The sequence below is a fragment of the Terrapene carolina genome, unplaced genomic scaffold (genome assembly GCF_002925995.2).
Source record: "Terrapene carolina triunguis isolate 2854851 unplaced genomic scaffold, T_m_triunguis-2.0 Scaffold192, whole genome shotgun sequence".
NCBI classification, from domain to species: Eukaryota; Metazoa; Chordata; order Testudines; family Emydidae; genus Terrapene; species Terrapene triunguis.
Window position 1 is genome coordinate 4,274,573 of NW_020664543.1, and position 15,821 is coordinate 4,290,393.

Consider the following 15,821-nt stretch of genomic DNA (forward strand, 5'->3'; position numbering starts at 1 on the left):
ATGGGGGGGCCCCATTGTGGAAGGTGCTGTACGTACACATAGTAAGGGACAGTCCTGGTCCCAAAGATCCCCCCCCCTTGCAAAGGCAGGATGTGCGTTTTCTCTCCCTTCTGCCCCTCACTCCTGATCTATCAGCGTGTATTAGATGTTAATAAGAATGTGCATTCAACAATTTCCCATACAAGGCTGCTTTGTGTGTGAATTTGGTGGCGAATAGTGCTGGCTAGAGACCAGTGGAGATGGTGGGGCCAGGGGGCAGCCCAAGGCACAGTCTCTTCTGCAAGGTTTGGATATACACCGATTTGTCATGTCTGATCTGCAACAGCCCCAATTTGTGCTGGACCTTTAAACAGCTCAGCAGATACAATCCTTACCTGCGGCAACTGCTGTCGCAGTCCTGGGGCTCCCCAGCCTGCATCCCTCAAAATCACCAGATTTTGAAAACAATACACCTTGGGTTCTTTTTTATTTGCCTTCTGATTTCTTGAGCCTTTATGGTTTACAGGCTCTTTGGTTTCAAGCTTTTTTACTGCAACCACAAACGTTACAAACTTTGTTTTTTTAAAACGGAAGCTGAGATAGTCTCCTGACTCCAGGAGCTGGGGCTTGAAGAATAACAATCCTGGTGATAAAATCCTGAGAGCTGCATTTAGAAATGTTAGAGCGGGCAGAAAGCACAGCACGTCGCAGGATCCCAGCAAACAGCTGGCTGCGGCCTAGCTGTGTCTGTTAGAAAAAGCCCCTGGGTGTGAACAACTGTCTGAGGTGATGCTAACTCAAGCTGCGTTTACTAATAGCTGACAGCACCGTTTCGTGGCCCATGTACCCAACCCTCACGGGGTGTGTGTGTGAGGGGGGAGATATGTGACAAAAGTCAGGCTGGACAGCGGCAGGCAGGTGAGGTAGCTAGGCGGCATGTAGCTAACTGGCTGGTTTTAGACAGAAGTACGATGAGGCATTATCGGGCTCTAGAGCAGAGATGTGAGTGATCCGGTGGGACTTCCCAGGAGCTGGGCCTCTTTTCCTATCTCCCCGGCCTGCCCTTTTTTGAAGTTTCTTATTGTTTTTCTGGAATAAGGGAGAAACCGGCACTCGGGCCAACGATAAGGCATTGGGGTCCAGTGAAGAGAGAAGGCGACAGCAAAGCAGCTGGGGCTGATCAGATTGTTCTCCCCGCTTCATCCCCACCCCCAGCTCAGCCCTGCCTTGTAGCTTTACAGGTAGTTCCCTCCCTTGCAGTCCCCACCACACTCTGCCTGTTCTCAAACCTGCCCTGCAGCATTGCGGGCGTTCCCCGTTGTCCCAGCTGTCCCTGCACTCTGCTCTGTTATCTGCTCTTTGGCTCAAACTGACCTTGCAGCATTACAGCAGTTCCCCTAAATTCCAGGCTGTGAGATTCTCACCCCCTCCTAGGCTCTGCTTTCTAACACAGACCTGCCCTCCGGCATTACAGATGTTCCCCTGCTTTCCCAGCTCCCACGTCTCCCCACCACACCCACTCAGCACCCACTTACCCTGCAGCGCTACGGAGCAGAGGCTGCTGGTTGGGTGAGTTTATTCTGTGATGCGTACAACAAACAGTGGCACTGGAGAGATACTGCTGGAGCCATTTTTCATTTCTGACCCAAGTCCACCCCAGGTCTCCAGAGGTGGAAACAAATGCCCTAGAACTCACAGCACCTCTTACCCAGGGTGAAGCATGGCTAGAACTGGGCCAAAACTTTCTTTCTGGCAACGAAAGACGACAAAACGTTCTGTGACTTCATGGCAGTTTCACCCAATTGTTTCGGTTGCCAAAAAAATGGGGAAAAAATCTAAATGTTTTGATTTTTAAACATTTCGTTAAGGGTTGAAATGACTTCTTGATTTACATTTTCCTTCTTCTTCTTTTTTTTTAAATAAGTGTTTTTAATGGTTGATATCTAATGAAACAGTTAGCTCAACCCCCAGCAGAGTATGGTTTTTTTTAACTCTTTGTTTCACCCAAAATTTTGAAAAATTACATGTTGTGGTTCCGCCCAAAATTGAGATTTTATTGTTTTCAGACTTGCCAGTGAATCAAATAATCCTTTAGTCACACAGTTCTACATACGATTTTTCTCTGTTTGGACTGGGCTTCTTCTGTAATGTGGAAAAAGCCCAGAGCTGCTGCCCTGGGAGGACATAAGTGTTACAATCTCCTCAGCTGCCAGCTGTGGAATATGACTTGACTTTTCTAGACAGTTATTCCTGGGGACTCCAAGCATGGGCTAGGCAGCCATCTCTATTCTCTTCCCGCATGTCCCCACTTCGGAAGGAACCTTTTCTTCCCGCTAAGAAAATGAAAGAAAAACGTAACTGAAAAAATAAAACAAGCAGCAGCAAAGACAAACATCTTCCTAGGGACCAGACTCCCCCCCCCCACCGTTTTTGGATGCAAAGCTGTACAGTGGCATTCCTTACTGGTTATTCATCACAGCTCTTATGGTTCGCCCTAATCATACGTGGTGCCAGGAAAGCACTGATTTCAAAGGAAGTTCGGCGCCTAAATGCCTTTGAAGATCTAGACCTGAGCATATAGGCTGTAGAACTGATATGCGATCCCCGTAGATCTGACTGTCTATAAGTATGGTCCTGGAATGAGGTGAATCAGATCAGGAAATGAAATAAACAAGCCCCTAGAACATTTTCCTGGTTTTGAAATGTTTTCCCTCTTTCATTACTGGGCAAAACACCCACAACACACAAGTAGTAGAAGGAAACTGACTAAGTAGTTTACTTAGATTGTTGGCTGCCTGGGCCAGGGACAGTCTCTTGGTTCTGTGTGTGTACAGCTTCTGACACAATAGGGTGCTGGCCTGTGACTGGAGATGCAAGGTGCTCCTGCCATACAAATACAATAAATATTAATAATTAAGTGACATAGCTGGTTGACAAAGGCTGCGTGTTTTTTTTCATGGGAAAAACACTTTGGAAAAAATACAAAACATCCTGTGGGAAAAAAATTCCAGTTTGAAAAAAAGGGAGTTGCCTGAGAAACGTTTTTTTGGTGGAAACATTTCCACACACTCTACTAACTCTGCTCATCCAGGTGAACAAATAATAATAATAATACCTAGTCCTTTTATAGCACTTTACCTCAGCGGATTTAAAAGTCCTTCGCAAAGGAGGTTGGTTTCGTTATCCCTGTTTTGCGGAGGAGTTAACAGATGCACAGAGAGATGAAGTGTCACCCAGCAGGTCTGTGATCAGGCAAAGAATAGAACCAGGTTTTCTGAGGCCAAGACCAGTACGCTCTAGCCACTAGGAAACACTGCCTCTCTGAAGCTGGCTCTACCCAAGTACTATTCAATGCATGGAGTAAACAAATCCCTTTCAGTTATAGTCCTTGTAAGCATTACTTGTAACACAAGTAAGCAGTCTATGATAATACTATTTCTTTAGATTACACTGGTGGCTAGAGCCCCCAAGTGAGATCAGGGTCCCATTGTACTGGGGCTGCATAGACACCTTGTAAGAGACAGCCCCTTCCCCAAAGAGCTTACAATCTAAGTAGAACAGTCAGAAGATCAGGGAGAAAAGGAAGCATTATTATTATTATCCCTATTTTACCGATGGGGCACTGCGGTGCGAAGAGAATAAATGACTTGCCCAAGGTCACATAGTGAGTCTGTGGCAGAGCGGGGAGTTGAATCCAGATCTCATGGCTCCCAGTCTAGTGCCTTCAAGACCAGCCATTTAGTACCTAAGAAATGGCCAGGCAGAAATGTGATTGTTAATGGGCACCAACCGCTTGGAAATGCCAAGGCTGAGCAGCTCGCTTTAACTCCCCATGTTGTGTCGATAGTCTAGGAGCGATTGCCTCCTGCCCTCACAGCAGCCAGCAGGGAGGGATGGAGGCTGTTGCAGCCTGTCAGGCAAATATGTAGCTAAAGGACACTGCAGAACAGGTGTTGTGGTCAGTAAGTTATGGCAGCTCTCGAGGAACCCTTAAGGAGCAGTGGAATGTGTGTCCATTCCCAGCATGAGGCTGTCTCTGTGATCATGCTGCGCCTTCCAAACAGACTCTGGGGCTAGATCCTATGGATGTGCAGGTGGATGACTGGGCCGTTTCAAAAAGAGTGAAGCAACACAATGAGTTCATGCAATAACCTTTAACCTCTGTAATGAAACCAAGCTCCAGCCATGAGTACACATTTCTCAGTGTCTCAAAACCACCAGACAGAAACTCTGAGAGGGTTGGCTCAGCAGCAGCAGGGAACAGCAACAGGTGCTGCAGGTTAGGAGGACAGATGTGCATTGGCAGCGAACCTAAGCCTGGAATAGCACTGGTGGGGCTGCAGGTCAGGTTTAAGATGCATTTGCATAGCTGTGTGTGGCGAATGTAGCCCTAGAATAACAATAGGGGCTTGAGCGCTGTGTCGGGTTCCCGCCGCTGGAATAGCAGAAGGAGCTGCAAATCAGGGTGAAGGTGCATTGGTGGATCTCAGTGACTATATGGAGCTGGGCTAGCAGGAGGCGCTGAGAGATGCATTAACGGCACTGTTAGATAGGGTGGCCAGGAAGGTGTTTCAGACCTGGACTGTGGTGCCTGTTGGCATTGCTCATGAGGGTTTATGCAGCTTAGCCCACAGTTAGCTTGGCTCTACTTGGCGATGTCAGCATCTCACTCTTATGGGCAGCAAAGGTATTTTTTAATGATAGAGTGCTGAATAAGAACACTTAGGTACTGACATAGCAACATAGCTACACGGACACGTACGTGAAGGCACAGTCCTGCTGATGTACATGAACCATGCAGAAGGGGTGAGACCCTTGCCAAGCTCCAGCTCAGAAATAAGGTTTATGGGCTTGATCCTACTCCCATTGAAGTCAATAGGAAAACTCCCAGGACCCTAATTTGGGGTTATAAAACCCTGAAAGACTAGGGCCCTGATCCTGCAAAATTCTTACTCGGGCAAGTAGCTCTTACTCACCCAAGTAGCCTCACTGATATCAGTGAAAATACTCATGTGTGTGAGTATTTGCAGGATCAGGAATGGAAGGAAACCAACCCTTGTTGGTGCCAGAGGGAATGGAAAAAGCAAGCGTATCCCTTGCGTGGTATTATCTTGAGAGCCCCTGTCCCCTTCTCTTAACTCCCTTCCAATGGCACGTGAGCTGCCCAGGAGACAGTAAATGAACCTGATGGAAGTGCAGCTCCTGGGAGGGCAGGGGGTTAAAATTCTTCCTAGCAGTTCGGCAGGAAGCCTGAAGTCTCAGGGTAAATATAATAAACAACTGTGACTACGTGTCCTTTAAAACTCCCAGCATTCTCCCTGACTCGGAGGAAAAGTGACATCATTGTACAGCGGCTGATACCTGTTCTGTTCTGCTGCACAGGGAAGGGGATGATATCATCTGTTTAGTGAAAATGACCTGAAAGTCCATATGAGCTTGGAAACTCCCTGAATGATTCATGCCAAACCTAACAGAGTCCGAGCTCCTTTCCTCCCCCATGCCCCCGCTGTGATATGAGTTGGTTATAACTGAAATGCAGGCATGGACGGTGCACATCAAATCAAGCCCAGCTCCATCCTCGGGGTAGAGATGTGACGTGCATTGTCACCTTTCAGGTTAATTATGCTTAATTTTCAGATGGGACAAGTCAGGCGGGTTCTTCTCTTAATCACTTTCACTTCCCTGGAGTTATGCCAGGGATTAATTGGTCTCTGGTTTTCTTTGACAGTTGCTTCTTTTTTCATTCTTGTTGTTTTCCACTTTTGCCTCCCTCCTCCCCCCCAAAAAATAAATAAAACCAAGCTCAGCCTTTGGTTGGTTTGTGCATTTAGACCATCTGGCAACTCTGCGGCAAGTCCTCCATTCATCTACCTAACAGGCAGAGAAATGAGCAGAAGCAATGCAAATCCCACTCTCCTGTCAGCCCCACTCGTGATTCATTTAAATATGCCTCCTTTTGAGCTGAGAGGGTTGCCTCCTAGAGAATAAGAAGGGAACTCTAGCTCCATTTCCCCCTTTGGTCCTCTTCATCCACTCTGGCAACAATTAGCCTGAGATATGACTGTGATGTTTGTGAGATAGACATTTGGCCACCAGGAACTGGGCTGAGACCCCAAACTTGTGTATGATTCTATGTGTACAGGACACAGGCCTTTACACAGCATGTAGGTGTATCTTACCAACTGTAATATGTTACTGTAACACATTAATATGAATGCAGCTTTTGAAGGTTTTTCACACTGGCTTTCCTGAAAGGTAGTAGGAACCCGGTAGCCTTCTATTTAAATTACCTATCCTGTCATGGGATTAACGCTGACCGTATGGGGCTATCACTGTAGCAGGAGGAAATTGACACAGTTGCTTGACTTCAATGGGAGTTTTGTATAAAGAACCATTTCAGGATTGGGCCCAGTTAAGCAGGCTCAGGTCCCAAGACCATATAGCGATAAAAGTTAATCAAGACAAGAGACAAAAGTATACAAGTCACTATGTAAAAAACCCACTGTAGCTTTAACATCCCACTGTTCTTTAGTGGATCTACTTAATAAAATATACACAGTTGCTTTTTAAAATTTTTAATACAATGTATATTTATTGCAAACAATAATATACAAAAAAGGTAAGTTTCACAAAGAGAACAAATGGTCTTGCAAACAAAACAAAATAAAACAAACTTACCTAAAGACAAAATATGATTTAAATGACAGGTCTTTTAAGTTACAGAAATACTTTAAAAAGATCTGCTTTTATACAGAAATAGAAAGAGGCCATATTATGAGTGCTTTAAGATTTTTTTTTCTACTGAATCCCTAAAAAAAAATACCCCCAAAACAAAAAAAAACTCCCGCAACTGTTAACAAATATATCATTTTTTTTAAATAAAAAAAAGTTTGCTGTCTTTTTTAAAAAGCAATTCTTAACTGTTCAGCCACAGCTTCACCAAAGTCCCCACCTCAAAACAACATCAAGGGGTGGAAGGTTAGCAGGATGACACACACGCTTTTGTCAATAGTGTCTTGTGTCTCACATACACACACACGTTTGTGTGTCCAAAAGAGCTGAGGCAGAAAACATGGCAAATGATTCAGTGATACACTACATTTGCAATCTCTAGTTTGTACAAAACAAAATTCCAGTTTATCCTTAAGACAAAAGAAAAAAAGGAAGAGGACGCGTTTGTACAAACCTAGGACACAGATTCCAAAGAATAATAATAATAATAATAATAAAAAGGAATTAGAGATAAATAAAGAACTGGTTACAGTTTAGACCATAATTTAACAGGCATCGTACCCTCCAAATAAGACTCCTACAAATCTCATTGCTTTTAAAGGAGTTAAAAAAATGGAAGGGAGATTTTAAAAAGAAAATCTTGATTAAATTGGCTTTTCTCACAAAATAAATAATTTAAAATGTGTCTGATGTTTCCAATGTGCCCTACGGGTTTCATCCAAAGCCCACTGACGCCAATAGGGGTCTTTAATGGGCTTTGGATCAGGCCCTAAATGTTTGCACTCAAGGCTCTTGAAAGGGCTGGGGAGGTGATGGGAGGCTTCCAGCATCTGTCGTGCACGTGGTGTCCAAAGCAGGAAGCTGAGGAGGGTGATGCTGGTTGTGGCATCATAATCTGCTGCTGATTGTTGGTAAAAGAGTCAGGCATAAGTTTTCCCAGAAATCAGATCTGCCCCCGGTCTGGGCTCTGTCTTTCTCCTTGCACTGGAAGGCAGTCGTATAAGAATCTCGAGGAAAAAAACAATATTACAGGGTTGCTTTTCAACAGCGCTGCTTTAAGGCTCAAGGTCTTTAAAAAATAAAACAAACACATTCTCCTCCTGGCTCTCTCGCTACTTCCAAGTTAGAAAAATAAAGCCTATTTTGTTTTTAACCCCTGGCGTCTCCTAGCTTGCACAGCTGACCAAAGCTTAGCCTGATGCCAATCACTGTTTAACAGTTTTTGTTCCTAATTAATGCACACCGTTTTATTTTATTTTTCTTTAAAGAAATTACTTTTATCTATACAAAAATACCTCTGACTGCAAGAAAAGCTAGGACTGCTCCACTAAGGGTTGTTTTAGCTGCTGGAAAAATAAGAGCATTTCAAAAAAAATCTCTAAAAATATATATAAATCCCCTCAAATTGGTAACGAATCATACACAGTACATACTAAAAATATTTCAAATAGAGAATATTCCTCACAGAGGACTCTGGGTATTTTTTTTCCTTTTTTCTTCTTCTTTTAATTACTGCTAAAAATAATTACAAAAGTCCAAACACAGGCAGACGAGTTGGCCGGTGAGAAAGCTCATCTCTCGCCCCTGAATCAAGGGTAAAGTCCAGTCCTTGGAATGTCTGTACCGAGTTTTGCTGGTTCTCAGCAGAGTGGTCTGGCCACTTCCTGAAGGGTGCTGTAGTGCAGAAGGCCTGATGTGTTCTCTTTTTTCATCATCTTTAGCGTTAGTGTCTTAAAAAAAAAAGTTGGAGACAGTTCTTTTTTCTCTCTTGTTGTTGTTGTTGTCGTCGCCCTTATGGCCTAGTCAGCTGTGTGTAGACAGGCTGTTCCCAGTGCTGTGGGCTGTGGGTCTGGGGAATGGAAGGGACTCCGGTAGTGTCTGCAATGGGCGTGTACATGGGCCTTTGGGTGGGGTTCATGTACGTGAAGGTGGAATAGAGGCTGGTGCTCTGGCTGGCCGCGTGGCTGTAGTAGGAGTTGGAACTCTGGTGGTCTGTGTAGTCGTACTGCGAGCGGGTGATGGTCGGGTAGGAGGAACTGTAGTGCTGGAGGTTGAAGGAGCTATAATTGAGCTGCTGCGGGGAGTGCTGCTGCTGCTCGCTGTAATGGCTGGGACTGAGTTGCTCTGTCTTGATGTGTGTCCTCTGCTGGGACTGGCCCTGTTCGCTGCTCAGCGTGGTCATTGTATGCTGCGGCGGGGGCTGGGCCTGGGGCGGCGGCGGCGGCTGGGGCTGTGGCGGTTGCTTGGACATCCAAACGTGCCCGGCTCCAGCTTGGGTGGCTGACGTGCTACTGATTCCATAGCTGCCACTATAGGTGACTTGACCGGGTTGCCCATGAGTGGCCGGGACTCCAGGGTGACCGTTGGGTGGGAGGTACTGGTCGAACTCATTGACATCAAAGGTCTCGATGTTGGAGATGACGTCGCTGCTGAGTTCCCCAATGTCCACATCCCGGAAGTCAATGTGGGGCGGCTGTCTTCCTCCTTCCGGCAAAGGGCGCCCTTCTCGCTTCAGGTCTTGCTTCCCAGGCTGGACATCTGTTTTGGGTGTAGTAGGAGGGGTCGGGGGCCCCTGGGACTGCCCTGGAGAGGAAAAGAAAGAGCACATGTAGTCATGAGTTTGCCGCTTCCCTTGTCTGCAGTTAAATTAAGTGAGCTCTCTGTCTCTTTAGTTGATATGGCACACAGAGAGACCAATAAGGCCCTGAAATCTAAAGCGAGCGGTTTTTTATAAGCAGGAGGCGTTGTATAATGGTGATAACTCAGTTAATGGTTAACTCAAGATCTTTGGGGCCCTGGCAGATATCCCTGCTTTGCCCCTGAAGTCAGTTGCGAAGGGTAACACGCACGTTTCCAGGTTTGTAACACGAATGTGATCTGTATCTGTGTAAATATGTAGCGCCCCATAAAATATGGGGCTTTTGAGCTGGCCGGCGGCTCAAGGTGATTTTTAATTTAATTTTTGAATTAAAAAGCCAAAAAGGGGAACACGTCGATTGAAACTTTGTTGCAACGAGAAAAGTTGGTGAAAAAGTCTTAAGCCTAGAAAGCGTGTTAGTGTGAGTGGATCTGACGCTAGATCCAGCTCTCGCAAGCCACATCTACTGTTTGTCTGGCACTCTGTCTCTATGCAGATTGCACTTGGAGCCTGGTTCAGAACACAACCTGCGCTGTGGAATCACAGCCAGCATCTCCGTAACATACAGGCAGCTGTGTGTCTCCCTAGCTGCCTAGTCCAGCGTGTTGGGCCCAGGAGTGTGTGCCTGTGTTTCTGTCTCACTGTGTAAGGTTGCATATTTACCAGAGTGCTCCCCAGGAGAATGAACCTCGCTCATGCTGGAGGAAGACTGAGGAGAATCCGCCTGCAGGGCCTTGAAAATGGCATTGGGGGAGATGTGTGTTTGCTCGGAGCCCTCCTCCTGCTCCGACTGCCCGTTCTTCACTGACTTTCTCCTCCGGGGCTGGTACTTGTAGTCGGGATGGTCCTTCTTGTGCTGCACCCGCAGCCTCTCGGCCTCCTCCACGAAAGGGCGCTTCTCGCTCTCATTCAGCAACCTGGGCAAGACACAGGGGAGCCGGGGGTTAGTTGCCTCTCCAACAGCAAGGGCAGCTTACAGCATGGGGCACTGCCTTGACCTGCCATAAAGAGCCGTGCACACCTAGGGTGCTACAAATGTCAGCTCACACTACTACTGCCAGGCTGCAGTGCAGATTGCTCTGTCCCCCCCCCTAACCCCCCCCCCCCCCCCAGCCTTCCTTCTGCACACTCCATCCTGCATGACTAGCACAGCTCCCCTGTTCCAGGCTTGGCATCTCTCTGAATTGCAAGGAAAGGCCCCCCTCTAGGTCCCCCTTCCTCTGTGGCCTGCCTCTTGTCATTGCTTCACACTCTCCTGCTGCCTGGTGCTGCTCTCTACCCCCCCTCCATCCCCCAGGAAACTGGCAGATTGTTTTGGTGGCCAACCAAGACACAACAAAACCAGGGCAGTGACTTTTTTCTCCCCCTGTGGGGCTGGTTGGAGCTGTTTCCCCCTGGAAGAGGAGTGTGCACACACACTGATTCAATAAAAAGATTAGATGACTAACGCCCTGGATGGCTCCGGGCACCGCCTCTGGAGGTCCAGATTCGCTCAGAACTTTCCCCTTCTGCTGCAAATGTAACTTTTTTGTTTTGTTTTGTTGTCTCCTGCAGTCGCAGACTAAGCCCCGGCCAGGTGACTCACTTTCTTTCTCCTTCCCCTTCCTTCACTTTCGATGCTGAAGAAATCGGGCCATGCAGCATTCCCCAGAACCACCCACCACTAGCCTGGCACAACTGTGCCAACTTTCTCCCCGCTCCCCCGCCACGATCATTTATTCGTGTGTGCAAATCTGATGCCATGTAGATGAAGCCCAGTTTTCTACACACACATACACAAGTTCCAAACCGCCCTCCTTGTTAGCACCAGCCACTTCCCAACCCCTGCCAGGGGATCAAAGGGCTCTTCTCATCTTTCCACAAACCCCTCCCCGACCAGAGCCCCCCTCCTGAGCCATGCAGGGCAGAAAAGCCACTTGGAAGTCGAGGAGGCTCAGCGCCTGCCCCAGTTTTTGCCCCAGCGCTAACTTAGCTGCATTTCCCCATGCACAGGAGTTTGCCAGCAGCACACACCCTGCTGCCAGCAGCAACAGCTAACTTCCCAGAACCGAAACCACACGCTCTCCTGCCCGCTCCAAACTTCTCCCTGCTTTGCACACAGGGCCCTTCACACAAGTTTCCCCCCCTTCACTCACCTCCAGAGTTTGCCCAGGGTTTTGCTGAGCTCTGCGTTGTGCAGATGCGGATACTGGTCCGCCAGCTTCCTCCGGGCCGCCTGTGCCCACACCATGAAGGCGTTCATGGGTCTCTTCACGTGGGGCTTGTTTTTGCTGGATCCGTTCACACGGACCGGCATGGGGACCAGGGTCCAGTCGTAACCCTTCAGGACTTGGCTGACCGCCTCTCGGATGCACACCGGGAATTTGTCCTCGTCGCTCTCTTTCTTCAGATCCGGATCGCCCTTGGGGAAGGTGTTTTCTTGCGGTCGGGTGTTCTCCGTGTCCGATCCGGAACCAGAAGGGCAGGGGGACCCCGCGGAGTCGTCCGACATGGTGGGGCTAGGGGCGCCAGAGATGCATTTGTCCTGCTCTTCTGTCATTTTCATGAAGGGGTCTAGGAGATTCATGCGAGAAAGCGGCAGAGGGGAAAAACAGGGGGATGAAAATCAAGGGGTGGGGGGACAGGAGGGGGGAGGGAGGGATTAAAAAAAATAACAATAAAGTGGCAAAGCCTCTTTCAAACCAGCTGGGTTTGTGGTGGAGGAAGCTAGGAAGAGATGGAAGAGGGAGTTGGGGGGTGGGGGAGAGAAGGAAGGCAGCAAAAACTTTGCAAAAGAAACAAGAAAGTTTTGCCTGGTGAACAGCAGCTTGCAGGAGGAAAAAAAAAAAAGTTTGTTCACAGCCCACTGCAAAGTTGCTGCTGCAGCGATCTGCTCTCAGAGACGTGCATGAACCCAGCTCTGAGGATAGTCAAAAGGGGGGTGGGAAAGTTTGGAGTTAGTCTTATTAGCCCCCTCTCTGTCCCCTCTTTCTCTCTGCCTCTCAGAAGAAGAAAAAAAGTTCCTTGGTTTTGGAAAGTTTAAGGCTCCCAATTTCACCTAGGCAATTTCAAGCTCAGCTCTCCAACTCTCTCTCCGTGTCTCTGTAATAAATACTCTCCTCTTCTATTTCACCTTAGAAACTTTCAGCCAATGACAGCCCTGCCCCTGGGGGGCTGGCACACAGATGATTGGCTACAAGTTTTTTTTTAGGGAGGGGAGAAATGAGCGCAGCTCTCAGAGAAGGGGAAGAAAAAAAAATACAGAAAAGTAGAAGTGTCTGAGTTTACTCTTTGTACTTCAGAACTTTTGTGATGCCTTAAAAGTAAACTCTTCTTTATTTTATATTTGTCTAGGCAAATTTTTTATTGTTTTCAGTGGGACTATGGACAGTGTGCTGTTCTATAAAAGATACTCCAGGGGTCAAATTGCATCACACAGGTTGTGTGCTCCTAATTTGCACTTACTTTGGCGTGGAAAAGAACTTTCTGTGAAGTAAATGATTGTGTGATTCGCCTCTCTTTGTTCTTCATTATAATACCTATAGCTGTTTTTAAAAATACACTTGTCATCAAGGATGATGTGATGCTCACTGCTCGGCTGCTGTTCTTTAATTAAAACCAGCATGGTTGAAAGCCACGCGCAGGCTTATTTGATAATTCCGTGCTTTAAATTCTGTACACACAGATGTAGAGCGAGCTTAACTCTGCAAAGTTGTGTGACAATTTATTGCTGGGCTACCTTGTTCAGAGGCTGGTTTGCGACTGTAGTTTGAAGACTCTAGTAATTTACACTGTGTCAATATGGTGCAATTGGGCTAGTAGTCTTAAAATTAAACCTTAATTATTCAGTCGTATGAAACATACTAAGTACAAGTTTGGCTACGTTCTGCATTTTAATACACTAATTAACTTTAGATACCGTTCTCGTCCATCGCTGTAACTTGCATTTATAGAGCTAACCGATTGCATTGACATTTCTCCAGTCTTACGATATAAACGGTATATTTGCATATCTGAGCTTCAGAAAGTTAAGATGTACTTGAAAGAGTGGTAGTTATTTACAACAGATTTGTTTTCAGGATGAAATAATGAAGACATTAGGGATATACAAGTTCAAGTTAACTGTTAACTGCTAAGCGAGAACAGTCTCAACATATACAAAGACCATATCTAAAATAGATGCAAAATAATGTAATAAAACATGAAATTTACTAATACATAGCATTTCCCCCAGCATTTAAACCCAGAGATTCTCTCTTCCAGTAGATTTACTTGCATGATGTAGAATGCAAATCTTTGCCTCTATATTTGCAGAAAGACTATTTTTCCTGCTGTAAATGTTTACGTTTTCATTACATGTTTTGAATATCTTTTTGGTTCTTGCTAGTAAAAGTTTAACTCATTTTCAGTTTGCTCTTTATCTACTGTGCTTTAGGGGCCGATAACTGGTGTAGAGCATCCAAGCTATATTTGTTTTGCAAAGCTGGTGCAATTCTGAAACAAACAGGAGGGGGGAAAATTGAGAATTTTATTCCTGATTTTAAGATAGTCATAGCACACCCACTAGTGATACTTAAACAAGTTTACTGTGTAATAAAAATAGAGAAGAAAATAGTTTTAAACATACCCATGTGATTATTTCTTCTTATAATAATCACGTTAATGCCTCAACATATGTAGATGCACAATCATATCATACACATACCTATATCATCTCGCAATCACAGATCATTAGATATTTACCAGAGCTACTGCAAATAAAAACTTAGCTGTTGATAGAAATCGTTTAAAATAGGAGAAGCACCCTCATTGTTGTCATGTTGTTTGATCACTGTCAGGCACCATTAAGTGGGTTTGCTTTGCTTTCTGTGCGTTTGATACTCACATTTCATACTCCCGTTTCTTTTTTGGAACTTTTACAGTTGTCCACAATCACCTTTCTGCTGGTAAAATGTAATTCTTTTCTTCATCCAGAGGGGGCGCCAAAAGCCCAGAAACTAACCTCAAACTTTTCGCTTCAGGAGACTTTTTTAGAACAGGCTCCTTGCTGAATCTGGACTCGTCTTTGACAATCAGATTTATCAGCTCGAATCATTTTTCCTTTCACAAGATTCAACAGCAAACGTTACGTAGCAAACCGTGAGGAGAAACTGATCAAAGTGTTTTCAGCCAGTGATCAATGAAACTGACAAAGATACCAAATAGTTATAAAATACCGTATATACAGGTGGGGAAAGGCGTTTTTTAACTTTTGGGGGAAATCTACATATTCTGATGAAAGTTATTCTGGTGCATTTTTTCTCCCCCTTCTCTGACGGTACATTTTTGTTTCAAGTGTTATCAATCCCTAATTTACTTTTGATGCTGCATTAAAAGAGCTCTTCTTAATTTTCCCAAATGAACCGTAGAAAAATATTGAGTAAAATGAGAAACAACTACATAATTAAAAAAACAACAACCCCATTTATTCCAAGAATACAGCGTGGTGGCCACACCATACAGTTCCTCACACACGTTTTCTAAAATGGTATCATTCATATTTATAATTGTCTCATTTTGAGGCAGTCTCGAATCAGTCTATATTTCCCAATGCCCTTCTATGTCAATTTCGCTGCGTGTTGCAGTATCTTCTGGGCAGAGCCTATGCATTGCTTAGGAAGGGTTCGATTGCTTTCCAGCGTGACTGGGGACACTCTTGTCTCTGTCCTTGTACACTTTCAATCTGGGCAGCAACACACGATTTTTAAAGAGTTGCCAAATTGGCCAAACTCGATCAGCAAAAATAAATAAACACATCTCAACCCACACGTTAAAAATCGCAGCCATTTATATTTCTTTATAAATGGCTGCGATTTTTAACGTGTGGGTTGAGATAAAAAAAAAAAAATCCGAACATTCCCCCTTCGCTTTGTAGTGAAATGTTTAGCACCAACATTGTTAATTGCAGCCTTCTTTTTCAATACAGCAAACGAATTGTCAGAGATGATAACACGGTTATCTAGGTTGGGAATAAGAAACAAGTTGTGCTAATACCTCAAAGGAAAGGGGAAAAAAAGACTGAATTTCAGAGCAGAGAACTGAATTTCAGAGCAGATGCTTTTTAAAGACTGCTATTCAGAATTGAACCTAAGGGTCTTCCTCCCCCCCCACGCTTCCCTGTAAACTAAGTGATCAAAACCTCTAGGGCCAAAGTAGGGGGACACATTTTTTTTGCTGAAGTTTTCCTTATAAGATAGACAGTGCCTAATTCTGAATTCAATTCAAGCCCCGATGTCGGGTTTTCCCCTAAGGGCTTTATTGAAACTGCTTCAGTTCACAGCCGTTGTTCTGTTAAACAATTCCTATAGATAGCATTGTCATACTGGGTGATAGTACATTGGCGAGGGGGCATTTTTTAAAAAGTCCAATTATTTTTTAAATGGAATTGGAAATTGTGCGTGAAAAAATAAAAAAAGGCACGGGGGGAAGGAGCTCTGAAGAAATCAATTTGAAT

The 15,821-nt window shown here is 45.3% G+C and overlaps 1 protein-coding gene across 1 annotated transcript; it reads right to left on the reverse strand.

The window, feature by feature from the left end:
• Nucleotides 1–6,565: 6,565 nt before the first annotated feature.
• On the reverse strand, nucleotides 6,566–14,248 carry SOX9 (SRY-box transcription factor 9). The gene is made up of 3 exons (XM_024196757.3): nucleotides 11,485–14,248; nucleotides 10,013–10,266; nucleotides 6,566–9,294 (listed from the first exon to the last, which is right to left on the reverse strand). Exons 1-3 carry the CDS (start codon nucleotides 11,913–11,915, stop codon nucleotides 8,504–8,506), a joined length of 1,476 nt encoding a protein of 491 aa, XP_024052525.1. The 5' UTR covers nucleotides 11,916–14,248; the 3' UTR covers nucleotides 6,566–8,503.
• Between the last annotated feature and the right edge of the window lie 1,573 nt (nucleotides 14,249–15,821).